The 27,769-nt window shown below is 41.8% G+C and overlaps 1 protein-coding gene across 1 annotated transcript in view; it reads right to left on the reverse strand.

Moving 5' to 3' along the window:
* The window catches only part of FBXW8 (F-box and WD repeat domain containing 8), a 116,559-nt gene that overhangs the window by 73,797 nt on the left and 14,993 nt on the right, over positions 1 to 27,769 (reverse strand). The window contains exons 3-4 of the mRNA XM_026514961.3: positions 10,094 to 10,258; positions 7,240 to 7,328 (exon numbers count right to left, since the gene is read on the reverse strand). Coding sequence (XP_026370746.2) covers positions 7,240 to 7,328; positions 10,094 to 10,258 — 254 coding nt within the window. The remainder of the gene's footprint in view (positions 1 to 7,239; positions 7,329 to 10,093; positions 10,259 to 27,769) is intronic.

The raw sequence follows: 27,769 nt of genomic DNA on the forward strand, positions 1-27,769 counted from the left end.
AAAAAACATTTTTGCCCTTACCATGTAGAGGCTTTAAGAACTATTCACATACTCCATACTTCATTTAGTAATAACCAAAGAATACCAATCAATGAAATCAAGAGTATTTACTGTTTTCTATGAAACATGACTGTGTTGTATTATGCAATTAACAAAATGAACTCAATCCCACAGTGCAGTCTTTCTGCGGAAAAGCACTACTACAGACATCAAGTGCAGCTTAAGACGCATCAATTGAAAAATAATGAACATCTTAATGGACCTTACGAGATACATGCACTACACACTTAAAACTGTTTTCCATACATCTTGGTTAATCACAATCAATAGAGTCAGAGTCAATGATGGTTATGCAGAGTTATTGTAGCTGTGGCCCTTCCCATTATTCCTTGGAGAACTAGAGATGGATAAATGCAGTCATGAGTTCACCAGTATTTATTAAGGATATTCTGGAGCTCCTTCATTAAGGATATAATAAATGTAATGCTCTCCTCCAGTCTCTTATCAATACCTTACCTCAGACTTATTTACCAGAAGAGCATGTATACCTCACAGCAGAAAATAAATAAATTTAGAAGTATTTTTAAAAAGAGGTCCCTAACGGGTAATGATCGAATTCCTTATGGGAAATAGTCCAATGTCATAATGAACAGCAGCACAAAATCTATATAAACAAAGGCTGAAAGAAAAACCGTCAAGAGAAAAAGTTCTTTAAGGAGAAAGACAGAAAGCCCTAAGTGAGGTATATTTTGTCTAACACAACTTTATCACCTGTCTCTATAAAGCATGTTATCTTAAGAGTCTCAAAGCAATCCACAGGTATTATCCATTTTTTATACATTCACCTGAAACTAGCCAAGTATTAAAACCCATCTTTGCCACCTTAGCTCCTAGGTAGAATATATTTTAAAATTCGGGGCAAATACACACAATTTCACAGCAAAGCCATATTGTGGCATGGTATGGTCAACGAAAAGGCACATTTTTAATTACTGGACACAAGTGGAGAAAAAATGGCTAAAAGCAGGGGATTTCAAGTTACCTTAGATGCAGGACTGTGTTTGAACTGTTGTTTTCCTACAGTTCTTAATTACAAATAATGGAAAAATTCCACTGCAAGTGCAAACTGAACCAGAGACTCAGACGTTAGATTTTACATATATACATAAACTGGAAACTCAAAGCGTTGCTTCCAGCCTACAGAAGACTGGAAACCCTGACGTCCGGGTTGTGTGGACAGACAGAGCTAATAAAGATAAAAGCTGGAACAACAGCCAGAAGTCCCCTGGCTGCTAGAGGGAGGCGTCGGCACTTCTGGTGCACGTCTGCTTGGGCACAATTGCCTCAAAGGGAACAGAGGTGGATGGAAATGCAGGAGACCAAATGGGACAACGATATTTTAAGGGAAAGAAGAGAGCTAATATTTTGCAACATTAAATGATAATTTTCTCTCCAACCATTCTTGGCAGAGGAGAAACACTGATACACAGTCACTGTTCCTTCTAGTAAAGGTGGAAACCGGACCTTAAAAAGGCAAGATCACAGCAGTAGGAAACGAGGTAGAAACACATTTAGGAACGTTGAGAAAAACCTCAACACAAAGAGGGTGCTTGATATTTTTTAAACCAAAAGGGGAGGAAAGGGTCCTAATGTGAATAGAGAAGTATGCTCTCTTATGCAAACTGAAACGCTTCAGACTTATGAATCTTAAGTAACAGTAAGGAGGGAGTTTATTGTACACCACCACCATACTCCTGGGCATCTGATAAAAGCTTCTGGTGAGCTAACAGCTTAATGATTAGCAGAGCTGGCACTGGCCTCTAGGGAGCCCCAGCTGGACTTTCTCCTGCAAGTCTTACCTGAGACACTCTCCTTCACTAGGTGGCGGTAAAGCAAATCTACTTCTAGCGGATTATAACTAGACCTACAGCTCAGGTTTAGAATGTGGCCTTTCTGAACTCATGATGTCATCTGTTTTCAACACGCTTAGCTTCCAGAGTGCAACTGGGGACAAGAACAGTCTCAGCATCACAAAACAGGACAGGGATGTTTTCATATGCTCCTTTCTTCTGTTCTTTTTCTTTAATGATAAACATACTTTGAGAAACATTTCAAAATCCTCAGAGCTGTCATCACCCAAACAAAAACCAAAACCACACTTCCTAATCACTTATTATCAATAAATTTTTCCCGATAATCTCTCTTCTTCTAAATACTCGGGAAAGCACAAGTCGACACTCACTGAGTTTCAGGAGTGCGACCCCACCACAGAGAAAATGCAGCCGGAGGCTGAGCTCTGAGACAGGGTGTTAACAGTATGGAGATTGGTGGCTTCTGAACACAAATTTTTCTCAGGTTAAAGAAATCGGAAATTTTGGCTGAGAGACCAAAGTAAAGGTTGTGTCTGAATTACTCTGTCACAGTTGAAGGACTTATCTACCCGGCAAATATAACAACTGCTTCAGGTATCTTCTGGAACACTGCACATCACTGCTAGGTGGCCAAGTGAGAGCACAGAAAGGCAAGAAGGGCCACAGGAGGAGCCTGGGCAGGTGAAAGATGCAGTAAAGAGGCTCAGAAAGTACAGGGTCTCAGAAGCGTGAGGAGTTTTCATTCTGTACACACTTTCTCAAAGTGTGAGTCCTGGGTCCAGTGCTAGGCTCCGAGGGTACAGAGCTGCTCAGTGCACCACCTCCACCATCTGAAGAGGGATACAGTTAACAAGACCCAACACTGCCGACCTGTGAGAGAGTGTAGCTTGGTGGAAGCGCTGGGACGGAAACCAGACCGTAGGAACGTTAAGACGTGAATGTGTCCTCTCTTGTTATTTATGGCACCGACAGAAAGAAGGGAGGCAGATTCAGGAGAGCAGGCTTGAGGGACAGTTTGGAAACTTTAAACCAAAAAGTTAGACTGGAAGGAAATGGAGAGTTATGAGGGCTTTTTAAAAATAATTTCTTAATCTGGAAAATATGAAAATTCATTCCCCTAAATCCAATAATTCCACTAATGGGACTCTAGCCTAAGAAAATAATCACACTAAGGGATAAAGAAAGATGTAGGACTCTTTACTCTACACATTTATATGCAATTTAAAGTTTCTATAGTTAGCATGTGTTTAATATAATTTTTTTCATTTATGCGAGAGCACGCATGAGTGGGGGAGACGGAGAAGCAGACTCCCTGCTGAGCAGGGAGCCAGACATGGGGCTCCACCCTAGGACCCTGAGATCATGACCTGAGCAGAAGGCCGATGCTTAACTGACTGAGCCACCCAGGCACCCCAATAAGCGTGTGTTTTATAATTTTTAAAGACTGGCAGTACTGAAAAGGGGAAAAAATCTGCAAACCTCTGTGTAAAATATTCACATCATATACTAACAAAACCCAGGAAATGACTTTAATGTCCAATACTTGGGGAATGAATAAAAAATTAGGATATAATTATATCATAGGAATTTCTGTAACAAATCAAAGAAAATAATGAAAAGCATGTAACATGAAAAAAATCTCAGTTTAGCAAGGAATAAAGGCCACAATAGAAGGTAGGATAGGATTATGTAAAAATGTGCATAAAAAAACAATAACTCATGTACACAAAAACCATAACACAGGCTATGTTAGCATGCTGGGATTTAGGTGGCTTTTTCTCTTCTCTGCTTTCTAACAGTTTTGCAGGAACATGGTTTTACTACCACTTTTTCATTTTTAAGAGTGATATATGCCACAAAAGAAACCCAAAATGAAGATGAGCTGTTGGAGTAGCAAATGAGGGCTCAGGAAGGCAGCCCTACCACCTGGCTCTCCATGTGGACACTGCAGAAGAATGGTGCAGTGGTGCAGTGCACGCCTGCCACTCCCGGCTCGCCAGCCCTCCAAGCCTCAGGCAGCCACGCAAAAGGAGGGTTTCAGAACAGTTAACCTCTATGGTTCCTTCCAGGTTGAAAATGACATGATTCTAAGTGGAAACGACTAAGAAATCAAGGATCAGACAAATTAGGGATTTCTCCAGTTTTCCACGTAACAGCAGCATCCAGGTGGGAGGGGTTCTGCCTATTAAATTGCAATGCTTCTTTCAGACAAAATAATGTACAAGCACTGTGGGGCACTTCATTTTACATACTACCTCTAGCTTAAAAAAAAAAAAAAAGATCCTTACAAATTAACTGCACAGAAAATATATGGCTGTGAAGTAAATTATTTCAAAGTAAAGCCACAACAGAAAACAAAAATGTTAATTAAGGCGAAGTTACACTATAAGCTGCAGTCACTTCTCCGGGAGTTAGGAAGCAGGCAGATGTTGGGGTGGGGCTTAGTAGGCCAGGGGGCTATAGACACCCCGGGGAGGAGACAAGCCTGGAGCTGGACCTTAAAGGAGGAAGACTGTTCCTTTTTGGGGTGATGAAAATGTTCTGGGATTAGAGAGTGGTAGTTACACAGCCTTGTGAATATACTAGAAATTACTGACTTTGAAAATTTAAAAGGGTACATTTTATGGTATATGAATTATATCTCGATTTAAAAAAAAAAAAAAAAAGAGATCGAGAGAGAGAGAGACGTGGCCAGAGACAATCAGGAACTGTGGGAAAAGCCAAAGGTACCTGGAGGAGCGTAATCAGGAGAAAGTTACGTTGGAAACAAATTTCAAAGGGCTGGGGACATAAGGAAAAGTAACTGGAAGTTACTATCTATGAGACCATAAGGGAAACAAAGACTCATGGGAAAATAGAGCAAAAGATCAAAAGTTCTAACAATGTCTACTTCCTCTGCTGAAAGACAAGCCTAGGGTAAGAGACGTCGTCCAGGTCCTGCTCAATTGATGAGTACTCTGGGTTTTGGGTGAGCTTGAGTGAATGAGTATTTGGAAGGTTACTCTGGTTTGAGTGAAAAGAAAAGTAAGGCAGACCCAAGCCGGGGTCAACTGCAAGGCTAATTGTAATAAAAATTACTCTAGGTGACTCCAAACCAGGAACTTTTTACACAAAGGCATGAAAAGACGCAGAATTTTTTTTTTTTTTTTTAAGATTTTATTTATTTTACAGAGAGAGAGAGAGAGAGCCAGAGAGCACAAACGGGGAATGGCAGAGGGAGAGGGAGAAGCAGGCTCCCTGTTGAGCAGGGAGCCCAATGTGGGGCTCGATCCCAGGACTCTGGGATCATGACCTGGGCTGAAGGCAGATGCTTAACCAACTGAGCCACCCTGGTGCTCCCCTCTTGCTTCTTCCCAATAGCATTTGCTGTCAGCTAAGGAAATAAACCTAATAGGTTTCAATGCGAAAATGTTACACAGTTTAGTTCTAGGCACATAAAACTTAAGCCCCTGAACAAATTCTGCCTATGTTCAAAGGGAGAAAAAGGAAACGAAGAAGGAAAATCAGAGAAACACAAGCTAAGTAGATGGGAGAGAGATGGTGAAGTGGTCAGTGTCTCTGTAAGCAGCTCCTTGGAGATACAAAGCTGCAGAAAGCCGGGTGAATACAACATTGATTGGGAATGAGGTAACCACAAACACCACTGTCTCAAATGAAAAGAGATTCGAGATCTGACCTAGAAAACAAGCATCGTAACCACCGGATAAAATTTTAATGATAAACACAAGATGCTCTACACACAAGCAAGATTGAAGTGTCCGATGCTAGGCCATAAACATAAGGTTCTCTTAGAAAGAGGAGCCGGGAGGAGCCTCTCTGACCCACAGATCACGTTTCATCCTATCGATCCACGAAACTCTGCCATCGCTTTGTGTTGTGCTGGCATCATCTGTAATGTTGAGCAGACCTCAGGGGAACGGAAAGGCAGGAAAAGAAGGGCTGGCATCTGGACTCGTGGCCAGTCTGCCTTTGTGAGGTCCATGTCCAGATAAATTCATACGTGGCTTTGGAGATTAAAATCACCTCTATCTCTAATTTCCTTTATGACTCTCAGTCCAATCTCAACATTCTATCCTCAAAGGCCTCCTGACACACCGGGAGACCCCTTTAAGCTAGAAGGACAGAAGTCTTTTCTGAGTTGTCACGGAGTCTTAGAATTTGTAGGAAGAATGGACCTTATGCAGCATGAGCTCTTAGGCCCACATTTTAGCAATGAGAGGCAAAAGCCTAAAGCCGCACTGATAACTGAATGGACAGAATTTTGGATTTCAGGTCCATTCATCTTTCTAAAAACAGTGTTCTAAAGCACACCCAAGAAGGGCATTAATCTCTAAATTGTGGCCAGCAAAACGAAAGCTAAGGAAAAGTGTTCTTTCTGAGCATATCTACTTTAAAGCAAAAATACTTTTTCTAGGCATTGTAAATCACAAAACATTAAAATAATCTGTTCGGAGTTTTAACTCCAATGGTGCCCTTTAAAGAATGCTTCTTAAGCAAAGAGTCTTCTTTAAAGAAAAAGACTCACCTACTACCAAGCTGTTGAGGCCAAGATTCATTTTTGGTTTCCTCCAGATAGGAACCACTCCTGGGGGGGCTCACCCCAAAGCCAATCCAGACTCAGGGTATTAAGTGTCCTGGTCTCTACTTAGGGCATTAAGTATACAATTTGAGACTGCAGTTCAAGACTGCTTCTCAATCCAAAGATGAAACTGGTCTTCTCATTGTGGAAAGAGAAAGAATGACCAGTCTCATTAAAGAAATACACAAACTGTTTTTGCATCTCTGTTAGTAAAATAGGAAGAATTCATGAAAGGGGTTTTTGGAACAGAAGCCACAGGAATTTACAGAAGCTAAAATTAAATTTCTTGGTGATGAAGACAACTAAAAAGCTTATTTCAGGACAAGGTAAGCAGCAAATACATACTGTGTGGTGGGGAAGGAAGATTATGTGTGGCCACGGCCCTTTTCATAATAACGGCTTCAGAACAAGAGAAAAGAACAGGCTGTTTGTGCCAACACGTATTATTCTTGCTTGACTTTTTTATGTCTTCATAAAATACAGACTGTTTGCCTTAATGAAAATCTAACCTAACATGCCACAAGAGTGATTTAAAAGCTAGGAAAGACATATTGAGACAAATGGATTACAGCTCTACATTCCACACCATTCACTTCTCACCGCTAACTTCAGACTTGAATACTGGACAACAGAATCATGGAGATTTTCCATCTCAAACCCGGGCTATCATGGGAAGGAACGTGCTCTCAGGGGAAGATAACGTCACTGGGACTCAGAGGGTGGCACATGAAAAATGAAAGACCTTCAGATGAAGAGTTAATCATTAAGTGAAAAATTGCGTTTGCTTACCCGGCAATGACAACGCCGTCATGGGAATGCACATCGCACAAAACCGCATCAGGAATGTGTTCTAGTTCACTCACGGCGCCTTTGCGATTCTGCATAAGGAAAAGCGGGATGCAGTTTATACTGTTCTTGGGACCCCCGGAAGCCAGCATTACACCTCCAGCTACATTCCCCAGCCATTTCTTCCCGCATGATTGTGCTCAAAGTTGGGGCATTCCAAAGGACAAAGGGACAACTAACACGATCAGTTGTTAGCACTTACAAGTTACCGCACACAGGAAACCCGGGGGGTGGGGGGGTGGGCATGGGATGCGTGAGCAGCTGCGCCTGCGCTCAAGGGGGTTACAGGATATTAAGGCAATGTGTGATCGCACACCTACGACCCACAGAAGGCTAGCAGGGACAGGTATCTGAAGAAATGCATCCAGTGTATTTAGAAAGTTCAGTTGACAGGACAGAAGGTATTTAATGATATTTTACCTGTCAACAACCCTTATGAACACTCAGAGGATAAAACGAGCAAGGACATACAAAGAGATAAAAATCAGGATGGGGAAACAAAGATGACTGCAAGGTCAGAGGTTCAGGGAAATGGTAAATTTTTTTTAGATTATTTATGTATTTGAGAGTGAGTGAGAGAGAGAGAGAGAGAGAGAGACAACACAAGCTGGGGGAGAAGCAGAGGAAAGAGGGAGCAGCACACTCCCCGCTGAGAAGCTGTTTAACGGGCTGAGCCACCCAGGCACCCCAGAAATGGTACTTTTGAAGGGAACCCTAAAGCCCATGACAAATGTTGCTCCTGAGGGGACCAGGTGGCTGGTGGAGAGACAAGAGACAGATGTGTTTCCCACTATATGGCCCTTTGTGATGTTGTCCAAAGCTCATTACACTGGACACAGGCCATGCTGCGCAGGAGGGGCATTCGTCACCCTCACCACAACCCGACGAGTGGGCTGCTGTTAGCCACACTTAGGAGAAAATGGGGGTATCCGAAGGGAAAGCAACTTGCTCTAACACTACTCTTCAAGCTTTGATAGGGCTTCCTTTCTAGAATCACAGTAAGAATTCCATCACTACAGTTAGCGCAGGATCGGTCATTTCACACTTCATTTTTGTAGTCCTCATGGCTAACAGGGCCAGGAAATGGGCCGAGACGCTCCAAAGAGTCTGACTCCAGTTCACCGAATCAACAACCATTTATTGAATGCTTACCAAACAAACGGCTTTGTGCTTGTCAGAGAAAAAACAACTGGACGTTTTGTTCAACTGCATGTAACCTGCAACAGTTATGAAGGGCCAGATGCCTACAGGGAGGTCTCTAAACACCCTCGCTGCTGCCGCCTCCCTCCGTGGGTTTCTCTATCACCCAAGAAGAAGCAGAAACTTAGCTGCTGTGCTCTCTCAGGGTCTGACATCTCAGGGTCACTGACACTCCAGCTCCCCTGCGCATGAAAGTCTCCCTCCTTTCTGGAGGCAGAGCCCCCTTTAATGCCCAACTTGCCAGCTCACCTTAAATTCCAGCCCCTCTAGCAGGGTTGGACCTAGCTTATCTAAGTAGCACCGTCGAATCTTCGTGGCTGCCTCTCACTGACGTCCTTCATGTAGGCCCAACTGAGCACACCGGCAAGAGGACTGGGGGCCTCTGCATGAGTTTATTACCTGGTGAGCACACAGCTGTGGGGCCCGGGTGCTTCTTCTTTAGCGGGGGTGTCTTAATGGTCTAAGAAAGCATGGCTATGCTAGCTCTCCTTGGCCAAGTAGTTCTCAACCAGGGGCGATTTTGCCCCCCAGGGGACATCTGACACATCTGAAGACGTGTGGTTGTCACGACTGGGGGCAGGTAGAGAAGGCTACTGGCATCTGCTAGGTAGAGGTTAGGGAAGCTGTTCAACATCCTGCCACACACAGGACAGTCCTCACCAAAAAGAATTATCTGGCCCCAAACACTACTGGTGCTGCGGTCGAGAAACCCGGAATTCAAGAAACACTGCTCTCATTAACTCTGCTAGAAACTGTGGGAGTTCACCCAGATCGAGAGTATCCGTCACTAATCAGGTTATGAGGTGACCAGGGACGGACAAGCACACAGGCCATCTATCACCATCAGTAATGAGCAAAAGCTTGTTGATCTCAAAGTCTATTAGGATTGACCTTTACAGGAGTGGAGAGAGTATGTACAGCTCTACCCTTCCCATACAAGGGACTATCCAGCTCCCAGGTGGGAGGAAGCCCCGCCACCACACTGGTGCCTGTCATGCCTCAAAACAGCTTTATGGAAGGCTGTTCTTGACAGTTATGTCCTATAGAAACACTCCACTGTGCAAATTCTTAGCTGTGATCTAATATTTCTGTAGAGATTTTGAAGTGATAAATGCTATGGAAGCAAGCCAGTGGGTTATGTGAGGGGAGAGAAGACGGTACTTAGACACGTTTAAAATCTCCCTCTTATATAGTTACTGGAAACAGCATTTTCAGCTCCTCTTTTGCATTCAGGTGGTGCTTTGGCTTTCTTGGTCCACCAGCGTTGGCCAAAATGAAAGGAGGCTGCACTGAGCAGTACTCCAAAGATCCTAACCACCAGAATGGAGGGGACTGACACCTGATCTCGCCCCTCCTCTCCTAGAGAATAGGATGCTCCCAAGTAGTGCAGTTGAAAATGGGGGCAGATACTCTAACGGCGAACAAAATGGGCAACAAATCACGAGCAGCTGACAGGACTCTCACCACACTCCTCTCTTTGCTTTTGGCAGTTAACCTCCGGCTATAATTGGAGGGACTCCGGATTTCAGCCAGAGCCTGGATTCCTGTGTCCTTGTAGGCTATTCTTCTACAGGTAATGATATTGGCCACTGCCTACCTTCCAGTTGGTTCTTAACATGTGTTCCTTGGCTCGGCACTCTTGGAAGATGAGCTTCCAGCAAGAATAATCAGAGATGCTGCTCTCGGGAAGGTGCCCTTCCTGCTGGCACAGCCTGTACCAGAGCACTTCGTCTTCTGCAATCACCTTCCACGTCTTGCTCACCTAAAACACAAGTGACACAAATGTCAAATTCTGCAATTAGAGAAGCCCCTTGTCATCCAAAAATCAATCAACACCTTTATTATTGCCCTGAGTTTATGGCAGTATAAAATGTCTCATTAACAAAACACCCTGAGGTGAAAAAAAAATACAAGCAAATGTTTCCAGTTTTATTTTTCAAGATTTCAAAACTGTTGTTCTTCCGTTTCATATCACATTTTAAATGACTTGGTTAAATTTTTATATAACATGTAAGAAAAAGATACACAAATACATAAAAGGCAAAAAATGCAAACTGCAACATAGCTATACAATCATACACAGCTTTTCCGACAAGAATCTCTTTACTTTTTACCAATAGGCACTTGTATTTCTTCTCATACAATTGGAGACTGATGGCCTCTGAAATAAAAGGCTGTAACAAAATAAATATCCATAACTCAACACTTCTGGTCATATGAGAAATTTAAATTGATATTATGTACAAAAACTTAGACTTTAAATGTATAGATTTCAAAAATTTTTAACAGAAAACTCAAGCTGTTCACCAGGACTGTAAGATCTGATATAGAGAAATTAATGTGTCTGGACAGAATTTCAAATCCCAACAGTACACAGAGGAAATGGCCATTTTCACTATTAGTATTTTGTCCTCCAAGCCTAACTTAGGGGGATTTGATGGGTTTACTTCCTCATAGGACAGTGAACAAAGTTGGCTAGAGTGCAATAGCTAGAGTGCAAAAGATGGACTCTCTTGGCAAGAGGAGAAAAATGATCCAGCAGATCAACATGATCCTGGGTCTACAGCACATTCTGGTAATGTGGGATTAAGTGCTCAACCCTTGCTGCCCATGTAAAGGTTAAGACTCATTCCTAATAAAGGGAAAGTCGTGACCACTGGTTTACAGTAACCTGTGCTCCTTAACACTCCCTTGGGGCCACTTCAAGACCCTGAATACAGACAAGGAAAGGGAACATGAGGCAAAGTAGGCGAAAGTGCACATAGCATGTGCATAGCAGACTCTCATTACACCAGGGTTCCTCATTTGATGAGGTACTGATAGGTAGTTAACTTTCAGGATGACAGAGTAAAGATCTCCAAAAATCTGCTCCTACATACAAGCAACAATACTGCCAAAAATTGTCAAAAATCAACTTTTTCAGAACTTTGGCAATTAACTAAAGGCTTTCAACATTCTGAGGAGCATTTATTCAAGAAAAATGGCCAAATCTTGGTAAGAACAACAACTTTCATGTTGTTTTAACTTGCACTAATTCCATCCTCCTCCTCCAGGACCCTAGGTAACTCCATAGTATCCTTGAAAACCAATCGCCTGCAACTATGGTAGCTGTAAAAACCAGCAGCCTAACAGTCACCAGAAGGGCCAGATGGCTTTACAGCTGCCCACGTGTGCTATCCCCAGAGAACCGTCACCATTTTACCTGTCTGACAGCTTGCTGGAAAGGTCTGTTCTAGAGGCTTGTCTTTATCTGACCTGACTCAAAGCTTCCTCTGTCTTATCTCCAGTGCATTTGTCAGAAACAATAAGGGAGAACTGTTTAACATTGTGGCTGCCTGAGGTAACATTACCAACTAAGGCTAAAAAGCTTAAAAGGAAAACCTGGGGAATGGGATGTCCATAAGGGGCTCTGAAAGGTAACAATGTATTTCTGGCACTCAAGAATGCCACGTACATGTGTAGGACTGTGTGTTTGCCAAGACCTGAGGAGGCCCTAATCTCTCACTCTGGCTAACCCTGAAGCTTTACACATGCACAAAACGAAGGCTAAAGCAGAGTTGTGAACTGTTGGCATATTGACGGCATGCCCCTACATACAGACAGCACTTCAGCAAAAACAGAGATTTATTGCTTCAACATATTTAAGGAAATCTCTAGCTAACCATTAAGCTAAATGAGCAGAGAATTCAGTGGTCACAAATGACAAAAAATACAAACTAGAGCATCAGTCGAGAAAAGTCACTCATGAACAGCAGCAACAACAACAACAATAATAAACTAACCCTCCCAAAGGGTGAGAATCTGATTCAGAGTTGCCCATTATTTAAAAAGTCCAGTTTTTAACAAAAATGGTTGAGACATGCAAAGTAAAATATGAACCATATACAGGAAGAAAAAGCAGCCAACAGAAACTGTCCCTGAAAAAGTCCAGACTTTGGATTTAGTAAACAAAGACTTTAGATCAGGTATTATAAATAAGTTCAAAATATTAAAGAAAAGCATGTCTAGGAAAGTAAAGTTATGAGTACAATGTTTCATTAAGTACAAAATACTGATAGAGAAATTTTTTAAAAATAGGAGTTTTAAAGTTGAAGAGTAATAAAAAATTCAGATCTGAACTAGCAGAAAAATCAGCAAACTTAAGGTTAATTAGGATTATCCAGTCTAAGAAAAAGAAAAAGAAAAAAAAAAGACAGAAACCCCTCCTCCCCAAAATGAACAAAATTAACAGAGCCTCAGAGGCCTATGGAATACCATCTGTGTAGACCAACACAGGCATTATGGGAGTCCCATAAGAGAAAGAGAGAAAAAGAGGTAGAAGGAATATCTAAAGAAATAATGGCTAAAAACTTCCCAAATACAATGAAAAACATTGATCTGCACACTAAAGCAGTTCACCAAACTCCATGAAGTATAAGCTCAAAGAGATTCACATCTAGACATACCATAAACTGTTGAAAACCAGATAGAATCATGAAAGTGTAAGAGAAAAAGACTCCTTGTCTGTACGTCTCATCAGAAACCAAGGAGGTCAGAAAGAAGTAGGCTGGCATATTCAAAGTGCTAAAGGAAGAGACTGCCAACCAGTAACTCCATCTAGAGAAACTATCCTTCAAAAATAAGAAATTATGGGTATTAAGAGGGCATGTGTTGTGATGAGCTCTGGGTGTTATTCACAACTAATGAATCATTGAACACTACATAAAAAACTAGTGATGTACTATATGTTGGCTAACTGATAATAAAAAATGAGAAATTAAATTATTCCAAGATAAACAAAAATAATTCATCACTAGTAGACTTGTCCTATAAGAAATACTTAGGCTTAAATACAAGGACACTAGACAGTAACTCAATCCACATAAAGTAAATCAGGAAAGATCATTACAAGGGTAAATATGAGTGACAGTATAAATGTATTTTTGCTTGCAACATTTTTCTTCTGATTAAAGACAACTGCCTAAAGTATAAAACCATGTTGATACACTTATAACAATAAGGACATAATTTGTATGAAATAGTACAAAGAAGGGAGAGAGAAGTTATATTGTAGTAGTTTTGGTATACTATTAAAATTAATTTGGCATTAATATAAACTAGATCATTTTAAGATGTCAGTTTAATCCCTGGGCAATCATTAAGAAAAAAACTTTAAAATGTGTACTAAAAGAAAGGCATTAAAATGCTAGAAAAAGATTTAAACATAAAAGGTGGCAGTAATGAAGAAAAAGTACAAAAAAGGCTTAAGACATTCAGAAAATAGCAAAATGGCAGATAAAAATGTTCATCGGTAATTATATTAAATATAAATGGACTAAGCACTCCAATCAAAAGATAGGAAATTTTAGGAAAAAAAATAGTTACCAGAGACAAAGGATATTTTTATAAAGAGGGCCAACCTATCACAAAGACCTAACAATTATAAACACATATCTAAAAACAGAGCCCCCAAATACAAGAAGCAAAAAGTGATAAAACTGAAGGAAGAAATGGACAATTCAACAATACTGGGAGACTCCAATACCCACTTTCAATAATGGATGGAATAAGTAGAATGTCAACAAGGAAATAAGAATTAACAACACTATGAATAAACTAGACATAAGAGACATCCATAGAACATTTTACTCAATTTGAGCATTATTCTCAAGTGCAATGGAATATTCTCGAGGATAGACCATAGACTAGGCTATAAAAAATCACTAAGTTCAAAAGAACCAAAAATTATACAAAGTATGTTCTCTGACCACAATGAAGTGAAATCAGAAACTGATAAGAGAAGGAAATCTGGGAAATTCACAAATGTGTGGAAATTAAACAACAAACAAATGTCAGCATGTTAAACCACCAATGGGTCAAAGAAGTTGCAGAAGAAACTAGAAAATACTCTGCAATGAGTGAAAAGGAAAATGGAACATGCAAAACCTATGAGGCCCAGAGACAGCAGCGCTTAGAGGGAAGTATATAGCTATAAACTCCAGTGTTTTAAAAAATCTAAAATCCATAACCTAGCCTTCCAACTTAAATGAGAAAGAGAAAACTAAACCCGAAGCAAGCATTAAGAAAAAATTACAACAGAAACGAGTGAAATAGAGAAAACGAAGCAAATAAAAGCTGGTTATTTGAAAAGATGACCAAAACTGACAAACCTTCAGCTAGATTGACCAAAGAGGAGGGCAAGGGTTGGGGAGAAGACTCAAATTATTAAAATCAAGAGGGAAGGGGGCCATCACTATCAACCACAAAAATGAAAAGCATTATAAAGGAATACTATGAACAATTATATGCCACCAAATTAGATAAACTAAATGAAATGGACAAATGCTTACAAAAAGACACAAAGTACTGAAGTTAACTTATGAGGAAATAGAAAATCTGAACAGTTCTATAACAAGTAAAGAGCTTACATTACTGATAAAACTTTGCACAAAGAAAAGCTGAGGCCTAGATGACATCACTTGTGAATTCTAAATGTTTAAAAAGAATTTTAAAAATGGTTAAAACTAAATTAAAATAAGTTTTTAAAAAATTCTACCAAATCTTTAAAAAGATTAATGAATAACCATTCACAAACTCTTCTAAAAAAAAAAAAAATAGAAGAGAGAACACATTCCAACTAATTCTATGAGGCCAGTATTTCTCTGATACCCAAACCAGACAAAGACCTCACAAGAAAACTACAAACCAATATCCCTGATGAATATACACAAAACTGAATCCAGCAACGTACAAAAAAGGGTTATGTTATGACCACATGCAATTTGTCTCAGAAATGCAGGGTCAGTTGAACATACCAACATCAAGGTGATATCCTGGTACTAGGATGAAGGACAAAAACCACATGTAGTTCTCAGAGATTAACAAAACACTTTAAAATTAAAGTAAGGGAGTTCTTTATATCCAAAATAAATCTATACTGTAGAAGAGTTTAAAGTGGAGCTCCTTTATATAATGATGTCCCCAAGGAGACCTAAAGTGATAGGGATACATATATAAAAATTTGGTCAATTTTTTAGGAACATGCTTCAAGATCACCTGCATTATCCAAAGAGCAGCATGATATGATAAAAAAAAAAAAAAACAAAACAAAAAAACAACCAGTCACAGGGGCGCCTGGGTGGCTCATTTGGTTTAACATCTGCCTTCAGCTCAGGTCATGATCCCAGGGTCCTGGGATAGAGCCCCACGTCTCCCTACTCAGCAGGCAGTCTGCTTCTCCCTCTGCCTCTGCCCCTGCTCTCTCTCACTCTCTCCTGTGCGCACTCTAATAAAGAAATAAAATCTTTCAAAAAAAATTTTTAAAAAAAGTTACACTTGTGGAAAAAAAAAAAATGAAAACCAAAACCTCAGATTCTATTGTCTGGTCTTTCACTAGTTAGCTATGGTATCATGACAGTCACTAAGCTTCTCTGTATCTCTTTCCTCCTCACTGGTGGGGAGGAATCAGACATCCTGAAATGTCCCTCACAACTCCAAATTCTATGACCTTGGGGACATTGTTTTCTCACCCTTAAGAAGCGAATCATCATAGCCGACCAGCAGCAGAGCTGTTGTGTGTCTCAAAGAGCTCAAGAAAAGGACCTTGCCGATGTAATTCTCTATACACGTCACACGATACTACAGATCACTACCGAAACACTACAGGAGGCACGTGTTCATTATGAGATCCTGCTGCTCCAGCAGCGCCTGGGTGGCTCCGTCAGTTAGGCATCCGACTGGATTTCGGCTCAGGTCGTGATCTCAGCGTTGTAAGACAGCCCTGCATCCCCACTCCGTGGTGTGTCTGCTTGGATTCTGTCTGCCACTCCCCGCCCGCGCCCTGACTCACTTGCGAGTGCGGTCTCTCTCAAATAAATCTTTAAAAAAAAAAAATTATGCTGCTCCAATTATTACTTTGAGAAGGCCATTAACTTCCTTGTATTTTTTAAAATAACTTTTGTTAAATCTACAGTGGGTTTCTACTTGATCCATGGCAGCAGGAAGAGGCTAGCATTTGGGAAATAAAAATTAGAATCCAAGAATTCAGATTGTTTCAGTGTCAAAAGTTCTGATTTCCATCTCAAGCAAATTATACGAAGAACAATTATTAGTACAATACCTTATTCGACCAGAAGTATGTCAAAGCAATACTGACCCACAGAACATTCTAATGGCACATGAAAATTCTGGCTTCCTGTGGGCATGCAAGCTCTAGTTGCAACAAACCATCACATCAGCCAAGTCCTCTTGCCTGTAGGCATGGACACTTTGCATGGCAGCCGCAGCCTAAGTTAGGGCAGGCAGCATAAAGAAGTGCAAGGCTTCAATCACTTTGCTAACCAAAGTGCCAACCTGTAATGCTGAAGGTGTCACACTGGCTCAAGTCTTCGATGTTTTAGAAATTGAAGAAGTAAGAGGGGTCTTGGAGATCAACCAGGAGCAGCTCCCCATCACAGGAGGGCTCTTCCTAACAGCCCTGGTTGGTGAGAGGCTTCTGCAGGGAGCTGACCTTCCAAATCAGCCTGATCCACTGCAAAGTAGCCTGGCTGTTAGAAAGGGCTTCCTCCCTTTGGTTAGTAAAGGGATTGCACCCATGGTCCTAATTTTGCCTTTCTGAAGGAATCTCTATTCCTTCTTCCACCTGACAGCTTCTCAAGAGGCTGAAGACAGCGTCCTAATTCCCTTTCGTCATTTCATGGGCCTAAATATCACCCATTTCCCTCACCTAACTGTCCTACGACTAGACTAGTTCCCATACCCCTGATCTCGGAACGTACCCTAATATTTGTGCACATACAGTGTCCCTCTTCAAATGTGGTACTCAGGACAAAACACCACCCCAAATGTGGGCTGTCAAGTGCCATGAACAGAGGAATTTTATCAGACGCTAATTTGCTGCTTCAACTGTTGTAAATACCCCATCATGGCTACTAAATGAACAGTCCACCAAAGCTTCTGAGTCTGTTTATTAACGGTTTAAGGCGAACAAAAATAAATATTACATACACGCATGGACTCGTCACCCCATTTAATAAGATATTACTAGTAAGTTTGAACTCCTGTGGATCTCTGGGTCCACACCCTTTCCCCGGCCGCAAGGGTAACCTGGATTTGGTGTCCATCATTCTTCAGAGTTGTTTGTTTTAAGGGGAGGTGGGGAGTGGGGGAGGCGAGGGGAGGCGAGGGGAGGCGAGGGGAGGCGAGGGGAGGCGAGGGGAGGCGAGGGGAGGCGAGGGGAGGCGAGGGGAGGCGAGGGGAGGCGAGGGGAGGCGAGGAAGGATGGGCAGAGAGAATATTAAGCAGGCTCCACACCCAGCATGGAGCCCCACACAGGGCTTGATCTCACAACTGTGAGATCATGACCTGAGCCAAAAAACTGACTGAGCCACCCAGGTGTCCCCATTCTTCAGAGTTTTTTTAAACAAACTGCAATTAAAAAAAAAAAAAAAAAGTCCCCTCTTACTTCCACTGTATTGTTTTTTTAAATCTAATTTTACGTTCCATTTTAAACCCCAGCTCACTGCACATCATTTTAGAGCATCTTTGAAACCCAATTCTGTCACCTGTTGCATTAGCTACCTATCCCATACATAAGTCATCTGCAAAATATGGTCTGTGGGTCTTTGCATCTTATTTAAAAAAAAAAAAAAAAGTTAACCAGGATGGGACTGAGGACAGAGCCCATGGCAAACTACTAGAGCCTTCCCCGCCCCACCCCCCCTTCGGCTGACACAGATCCATTAAGCTGCCCACCCCGGGCACGGCCACAGCATCAGTTACAAATCCACTTAACCACACTGTCATCCCACACTTCTCCATCTTAGCCATAAGGGCATCAGGGAAACAAACCCTCATCTGATCACAAGTGGTCAGGCAATAAAGAGTAGGATAACGACTCAGTAACACAGGAGCTCTGGTTCTGACTAGACAGAAACCATGGTTTTATTTTTGGCATGTTTGGGCCGCAGCTGAGCCTACCCCAGACATGAGTGGTGTCTGTCCATCTGTCTGTGCCAGAGTGAGTCTGAGAACTAGGCAATCATGAAGAGCAGACAGGGACAGACCAACATCAGCTGTGATGGAGCCAGGCCACAACTCAAATAGTTCCAGAGCTGAGTACCTCCCTAACAGACCTCTGGAATTCAGGGTTAAAGTAGAAGAGAATCCTACAGAGACCCTAATGGGTCCTCAAAGGCAGAAAGTACTCACTAAACCCAGGGCAGCTTACTCTGATCTTGGGATACCATGAGTTTTGGTAAAAATTATGAAATTTAAATTCTGTAAAAACTATGAAATGGAACTGGATGGAAGGCTCAGAGTAGCTAAGAGATCATCTAATTGGTAGGCTTTATTACACAGACCAGCACTTCCCAAAGCATGTGCAGAACAGGAGCTCCTCAGGGGGTTAATAAGTTGTCTTAAAAAACGGATTCCATGGGGCGCCTGGGTGGCACAGCGGTTAAGCGTCTGCATTCGGCTCAGGGCGTGATCCCGGCGTTATGGGATCGAGCTCCACATCAGGCTCCTCCGCTATGAGCCTGCTTCTTCCTCTCCCACTCCCCCTGCCTGTGTTCCCTCTCTCGCTGGCTGTCTCTCTGTCAAATAAATAAATAAAATCTTTAAAAAAAAAAAAAAAGGATTCCAAGGTCAAATGAGTTTGGGGAACACCGGTTTCAACAAAACCAAGCAGGGTTATTTGCTGAAGAACTTCTGAAAGCTTTTTATAGACAGACATGCGTTGTAGATCTCTCAGAAGGACAGGAGATGCTGCATTCCCCAAACTTATTTGGCTCCTGAACGCTTCTTGCGAGGGTGGTCTCAAAAGCCTTTGTGCTCTGCAGAAGACACTTGAAAGAATAGCAATATGGCCCACTGGTGAACTGATGAAGGTATGTGTTGGACATAAGACCAGCAATTCTCATCTACCTGCCAAACAGATACCTTGTGCATGACGCCTCTCCCTCGTGGTAGGGAAGCTACAGGCTGGGTCCCAAGCCCTGCCCCAAGTACTAGGCAATAGCTTTAATTCGGGAGTCCAAAAATTAGCTACAACGCTGCTTTGTACTAAATGGAGCCACTCAATCAGCAGCAGCATTTTAAGAAAAGCGAAATCCAAGGCTCGGTGACTACAAATTAGAAGATCCCAATTAAATTAAACATTCTGGATGAGTTTTCATGAGATCCACTAAACTCTACGGTTCTCAGCCACTTTAAAACGGAAACTTTTCAGTGAGACTTTCAAGAAGTCCCAAATATATCAGACCTTGAAAACACTGGAAGCAGAAAACAGATTTTTCTATCAGCTTCAAAGAAAATGCCAAGTCACTTGAAATAACATGATCTGAAATTTGTATAACAGGGTTACAGGATGAAAAACAGAGAACAAAAAGTTGATGTTTCAGTGCATCATTCCCACTGCTAACCCCTAGATCACAGGGCTTATTCTGTGGAAAGTAACATTCAGGATAAAGTTTAAACCCTGGATAACAAACAATAATCTCTTTGAGCGATTTATAAAAGCTAGAGGTGAGAATTACTTCCAAAAAGGGATCAGGACCGTACCTACAATTAGGTATTAAACACAGAAGTGTGCCAACAATTTCTTTGGCAAACTGTAAAGGGTGGGTGCCTTTTCTCTCTCCTTCTTTTAAAGGAACACAAAAATGACAGGCTCTAAAAAGGTCTTTTAATCCTGGGGGAAAAAAACAAACCAAAAACCAAAAACCAAAACAAGACCAAGATAAACTTTCACAATTTTAAAGAGTCACACCAAAAGGAAAGCTAATAGTTCTGATTTCTTACATTATATTAAATCTAGCAAGTTTACAAACCTGAATTTTCCACAGGCCTAATGGTCTTTCTTTAATACACTAGGATTGGAATGGCCCTGCCCAGTAAAAGCCCCACTGAGTGAGCCTCAGCTGTGAGAATTTGCTAATAAAAGTGTCTCCAGCATTTTGCTTTATAGCACCACTGTGAATTGCAGAAAAAAAAAAAAAAAAAAAAACCGCTTGGCTCAAAAACTAGCTTTATTAACTCTGCCTGGATTAGGGTTACCAGTGAGGCCCACAGCAGGGGGAAACACATCATTGTTCCAGTTACATGTTCAGAAATCAAGTCTATCTGGAGAGGACATATCACATATAGACAGTTCCACATACGCTCATTATCTCAATTTCCTTATTGCCTTTCTCCCCATTCACTCTTTTTTTTTTTTCTTAAGATTTTATTTATTTATTTGACAGAGATAGAGACAGCCAGCGAGAGAGGGAACACAAGCAGGGGGAGTGGGAGAGGAAGAAGCAGGCTCATAGCGGAGGAGCCTGATGTGGGGCTCGATCCCATAACGCCGGGATCACGCCCTGAGCTAAATGCAGACGCTTAACCGCTGTGCCACCCAGGCGCCCCTCTCCCCATTCACTCTTGAACCAGCTCACTTTTGCCCCCCACCGTGCCCTGGATTCTGGTCAAGGTCACCAGTGACCTCCAAGTTGCTAAACCCAACGGTCATTTCTCAGTCCTCCTATTTGACTAACGGTGACACTTAATACCTCTGATCACTTTCTCCTCCTTGTAAAGGTTATGCCTTGGTTCCAGGGGACAATGTGTTCTGGGTTTCTTCCCACATCACAGGGAACACCTTCTCCAACTCCTCATCCTCACTGTGACAGGGCTCAATCCCTAAATCCCCCTCCATCTACACTCACTTCCCTAATGATCTCATCCAGTATCCTGGCTTTAAATACCAATGATATGGGGCACCTGGGGGGCTCAGTCAGTTAAGTGTCCAGCTCTTGGCTCTTGCTTTCAGCTCAGGTCATGATCTCAGGGTTGTGAGATCAAGCCCTACATCGGGATCTGTGCTCAGTGAGGAGTCTACTTGAGGTTCTCTCTCTCCCTCTGCTCCTCCTTCCCCTCCCCTCAGAAATAAATCTTTTAAAATACAGACATACCAACGATGTGCTGCCAGCTCCCAAATTCATATCTCTAGCCTCACATCCCACTACTGATCTTCCTCCAAAACTTTCTCATCTCACTGTCTTCCCTTGTCAGTAACAACAATCTCGTCTGCTCAGTTGTTCAGACAAAATACCCCAGAGTCCCTGTTGACTCCTCTTTCTCTCCCTACACCCAGCCCATCAGCAGTCCTGACTCTACCCACTTCTACTGGTTCAATGCACTCCAAGCCACCATCTTCTCTCGTCTGGGTTAGTTCAGTAGTTTTCTCACTGGTCTCCTTGTTGCATCCTTGTCCCCCTTCACTCTAGTCTCCACATAGCCCCCAAAATGATCCCTCTCAAAAGGTAAGTCAGACCTGGTCACTTCTCTGCTCAAAACACTTGAATGGCTTCCAAACTCTCTCAGGATAAAAGTTCACGTTCTTTTAATGGATTTAAGTGCCTTTTCATATTTTAACTATTTTTTCTTCCTTTTATCCCGATCTGCTCATTATACCCTCCCCGTATTGGTTTCCTATTGATGCTCTAATGAATTACCACAAACTTGGTGGCTAAGAACAATATAGTTGTATTCTCTTATGATTCTGTAGACCAGAAGTCTAAAAATCAAAGTATAGGTGGCAGGGCTGCATTCCTTCCGGGGGCTGCATTCCTTCCGGAGGCTTCAAGGAAAAATCTGTTTCCTTCTCTTTTCCAGCTTCTGTAGGCCACCTGACATTCCTCGGCTTTGTGGTCCCTTCCTCCATTTTCATAGCCAGCAACACAGCATCTTACCTTCGACCTCCAGCCTCGCGCTCATAAGGAGTTTTGTAATTACATTGAGCCCCCCTGGATCATCCAAGATAACCACCCCATCTCAAGATCCTGACCTTCCTCACACCCGCAAAGGCCCATTACCGTAAGAGAGAACATACCCACAGGTTCTGACGACTAGGGCGTGGACATCCTGGGGAAGGGGCATTATTCCATCTACCACATCCTAGGCACTCTGACCTTCCTGCTGGTTCTCAAGCACAACAGGTGCGCTCCACCTCTAGGCCTCTGCGCTTACTACTCGCCTCTGCCAGAGACCTGCACAGATCCTTCCTCTTCCTTCAGGTCTTTGCCCAAAGGTCACCCTCTCTGTGTGAGGTCTTCCCTGGCCAAGTCACCTCTGTGTGCTTATATTTTCTCCATAGTACTTTCCACTATCTGGAATACACTCTACTTAACTGGGTGCCTCTTGCACAGAAAGTAAGCTCTGAGAGGTGAGTTTTAGGTTCTGTTCTCTGCTGTACTGTCTAGACAAGTACATGACACATAGTAGGCCCTGTGAATAACTGAAGGAGATGAAAAAGTCCAACTTTTAAAAATTCAACACTTAAAAAAACAGCATTGCTTTAATTTTCACTGGTCAGCTTCTTGCATGTACTGCTCTCAAGAGGCTCAGACTTTCTTATTAAATACCAGCTCTTGCTTTGTTTTTTCTTATAAACTTTTTAATTATAGACAACTTCAAACAAAAAATGAAGCAGGCAGTGTAAAGAACCTCAAGTCCCCAGGACTCAGTTCAAATAATTATCGATGCTCTGCCATTCTCTTTCACCTAGCTCCCCATCTTTCCTCCCAGAGTGGCTGCTTTGCTGTCACCCCATTTGTTAAATAAATGAATCCTTTTAAAAAAACTTATTTGAGAGAACGTACAAGGGAGCACAAGCCAATGAACAGGAGGGGCAGAGGGAGAGAGAATCTCAAGCAGACTCCCCACCGAGTGCGGAGCCCAATGAGAGGCTCGATCTCATAATCTGGAGACCATGACTGAGCCGAAACAAGAGTCGGACGCTTAACTGACTGTGCCACCCAGGTGTCACCCCCCAACCCCCTTTTTCTTAAAAAATTTTTTAATAATATTTTTTATTATGTTAGTCACCATACAGTACATCCCTAGTTTTTGATGTAACGTTCCATGATTCATTACTTGCGTATAACACCCAGTGCACCATGCAATACGTGCCCTCCTTAATACCCATCACCAGCCTATCCCATTCCCCCACCTCCCTCCCCTCTGAAGCCCTCAGTTTGTAGCCACGACAACCTGGTGAATTAAAAGGAAACCCCTGAGGGTGCTGGAGTCCTGGGCAGGCACGTGTCTCCCTTGGAGATGGAGTCCGATGGCAAAGGTGAAAGTGAAGAACAAAAGAAACTCTGCCAGCAGTTACAGGTTTTCAGAGTTAGGTCTGCTATGGGGGGAGGAAATCAATCCAGCAGCACTTGGCTGGGGATTCCCAACTTTAAAGACTTCATGAAGAAGATCTTTAGCTAAATAAAACCTCAGATTTTAGTTGCTCCTATCTGGATATCTAAGATCATAAGATGACATTTTCCTTAAAACCTGAGGTATCAGGGGCACACAGCTGGCTCAGTGCTAGAGAAGCGACTCCTGATCTCAGGGTCATGGGTTCGTACTCCACGTTGGATGTAGAGCCTACTCAAAAACTTGAAATATGGAGGTGCCTGGGTGGCTCAGTTGATTAAGCCTCTGATTCTTGATTTAAGCTCAGGTTTTGAGCTCAGGGTCGTGAGTTCAAGCCCTGCATTGGGCTCTACATGCATGGAGCCTACTTAAAAAATTTGAAATATCCTAATCTAATATAGTGGGCTTTAGCTCTAGATTTGTTTATTTTGGTAACACCGACTTCTTGTTTGCCAATTTCATCATACATCTTAAATTTTTAACCTCCATCTCTACCTTCTTTTTCTTTATTGCTTCCTTTATGCACATTTTCTACTTTTTACTTGAAAAATGTGACATTGTTACCTATGCAGCTAGATTACTAAAATTATACTTTAGGAAATACACAAATAAAATGTGATAATGAAAATTAAAAAGAAAATTATAGAGATGAAAACAGACTGGTGGTTGTAAGGGCTAGGGATGGGGAGGGGCAGCGGTGGCTGGCCCATAAGAGGTAGCACAAAATATCCTTGCGATGAATGTTGTATACCTTTACTGTGTGGTCACACAAATCCACACCTGTGATAAAACTGGAAAACTAAATACACTCACAAATAAGTGTACATAAAACTGACGAAATCCGAGTTAAGCTTTATGGGCTGTACTAATGTCAGTTTCCTGGCTTTGCTATTACTCTACATGCAAGATATTGCCAGTGAAGGAAACTAGGGAAAGAGAACACAGGACCTCTCCATACTATCTTTTGCAACTACCCATGAATTTATAATTATTTTGAAAGTTTTAAAAATGAATGTTAGTAAATCCTGAACCATTACTTCTCAGAATTACAATTCCTATTGCAACATAACAGATTTACTCTTTCCATTAAAAAAAATTTTGTATTTTGAATTCAACAATTTTGTAATTGTTATCCATTTAAAACACTGTCTTTTAGAGAGCCAGGAATCCTGTAGGCGGGCGTGTGTGTGCACGCGTGCACACACACACAGACAACCATAAAATTATAAGTAGCAAAATGATAAAGCTGTTCAATGAATCGCCCAATGCATAACTTTGCTTACTAAAAGCCACACTGTTTTCAAGACATTTCAGCATGAAACACTCCCACAGGGACACTAAATCCCTCAAGAGACAACTATTGATAGCAAGCTGCTAGAAAGGTCAGCATCAGAAGTACACAAGGATCACAAACAAATGTAGTGGGACTTTAGTTCTGAAAGCTTTAAACCTACAAAGCAGAAAACGAGGGGAGGCAAAAAGGAGACAAAGTCAGAGCAAAATCACTTCTCCAGCATACTTTGTGGCATAATTAAATCTCAAGAAGTCCTTCCCAATCCGGGTTCCTTACTGTTAGTCAGTTACCAATTTGGCATAAAGATCTAAGCAAACAGGTTTTCTCCAAGGGCACACATATAGTTCATGGTGCCAATTCCACTATAACTGCCCAATTTCACTACAATCCCAAGGCGGCTTTATTAAAAGAGAAAAGAGAGAGAGAGAGAGAAGGACAGAGCAAGCCCCCTCTAAAATCAAATCATAAAGCAGCAGGACATTCCACTTAACAGAAGGACTTTTTCCCTGGTTTCAAAAATAAAAACACCACAAGAAACAAATGAAAATGCTATGTATCTTTATTACTTTGTGGTTGTATTTTAATGCTTGAAAAAACAAAGCCAATTCTAAATATTACTGGCCATCCATTGTCATCTTCATGCAAAGGCACTATTAAAAAAAAAAAAAAAATCCTGGCTTCATAGACCAGAGCCACCTTAGGGGTTCTGTTTAAGAATATTTTCTATGCTTATATGTGTGCTCTAAAAATTAGGTTGAAATGAAAAACAAAAAACAAATCCAACTGGCCAAAGAGGGAAGAATTCTGGTGGACAATTGGACCACTGTGTTGCAAATTAAACCGTTCACACCTGCAGAATAATCTCACCAGCATAACCAATCTATCCTGAAATGCAGCCCCCTTGTACCAAAAGGGGGATCTCTTCTTCCACTAGATCCTATCTTTCACTGATAAACTCTTTGGATGAGAAAACCAGCAGCAGATGTGAAAGCCACATGGCCCTCTACAAAGCAGGAGAGCAAAAAGCAGCGTTAAAAGAAAGGATTCCTTAAACAGCAGCTCCCTATCAAGAATGAAGATGTTATCATCTAATGCTGACTTTGTGGAAAGCAGCTAGCTGTTAGACCCTGTTCCAAGACTTCGGCTAACAGCATCAGGCTGATATCCAGGAGTTGGACTCATTTAGCTACACCCTTGTTTTCGACTCTTGGGAACAGAGCCAAAGTGTAAAGTTAGAATAGAACAAATCCAATTTCCAAGGGAAAGAAGAAGACAATATAGGTACTCTTGCTTAATGTAACTGATAGGCTCTGAGCACGGTTTACATTTCAGTACATTTTTATTTAGTCAATTTTAGCCTTGGAATAATTTTTTTCCATCATTTCCTGAAGATTTCAGACTCTGCATCAAAAAATATTTGCCAACACCCCCCCACTTAATATTGTGGCAATTGAGAACACTGAAAACCTTTTCAAATTCATATCTAGGTAGAAATTTTTGATTAAGCAAACTGCTTCATATAGTGTAAAACCAGACACTTTCTAAATTGTCCTGTATTTCATGTGACTTCATTGAACTGCCAGAGGTAGCAAGCTCTATAATCTAAATCTGGCTACAGTTTGCACCTCTCAAACTGCCTTAATGTTTTTAACTTCACATTTTTAAAATTTTTTTCAATTTTCTTCTAAAAATTTTTTAAATTTTAAATTTTTTAAAATTTTTTATTTATTTTTTTTGAGTAATTTCTACACCCAACGCAGGACTCCAACTTGCAACCCCAAGATCAAGAGTTGCATGCTCCTCTGACTGAGCCAGCCAGGCATCCCTGGAATTTTAGTATGCAGCTCTGGTACCACCCCATTTTACCAGTCCCTTTCTAAGGGTGTAGCCACATGTGTAAAATGCAGTCTAGAAACCAGGGACAGGAAATGGCAGCCACTAGACATATTGAGTCTTTGGGAGTTATAGACAATGAATACTCTAGTGTCTTCTGGGGAATATAGTTGTGCGTGAAAGCCAAATAGTCAGTAATCATACACTCAACTTACGAGAAATTATACACTTCACCCATTACACTCTTCACCAAAAAGAAGTGAACAAGAAATCTAATTTAATGGCACAAACCCTTGCCTCTCAGAGTGTGGTCAAAGCCACACGCGTAGGACCTGGTTAGAAATGCAGAACATCAGGCCCTACCCCAGACCTCCTAAGTCTGAATTTGCATTTTATCAAGATCTCCTGTGATTCATGCACACAGTCAAGTGTGGCCTGGACGATACGGGCCACCATGTTGCCCCATGGGCATATGCCCCAGAACAAGCAGGAGATGGGGGACACAGATCTGCAATTCTCTCAGGGGGTGTCTGTTCTCACGTGGCTGGCACCGCAGAGTGGAATTCTAGTGTTTAAAGGCTCATTTGGATGATACGCCTAGCACATGACTTCACTGTTTTGTCCCCAGGCTAACCCTCAGCTCCCCACCTAACAACTGGCTTGATTGAACCAAGGCCCGGCATCTTTGCATTAATGGTGAGGACGTTAACAGCCATGGCTAGCTCTATAAAGGCCGAGCAGAGTTGTCAGTCACAGGTCGACCATAACTCAGACTGCAGGGAGAACAGAGCTCTGGAACAGATGGCCGCAAAAAGATAAACACCAAGTGGTGATGTGGAACCCAATCCTTCCAGCTCAAGGTTGCTTTCCAAGGAAAGTTGCTATACACTTCATTAATTCTTTAAACTCTGCAATTCTGATAAGTAAATCTCTGTTACTCAAGAGCTGCCTATCCTTGCGTTATAAGCCGAAGGA

This window comes from Ursus arctos, unplaced genomic scaffold, assembly GCF_023065955.2.
Source record: "Ursus arctos isolate Adak ecotype North America unplaced genomic scaffold, UrsArc2.0 scaffold_34, whole genome shotgun sequence".
Classification (NCBI taxonomy): domain Eukaryota; kingdom Metazoa; phylum Chordata; class Mammalia; order Carnivora; family Ursidae; genus Ursus; species Ursus arctos.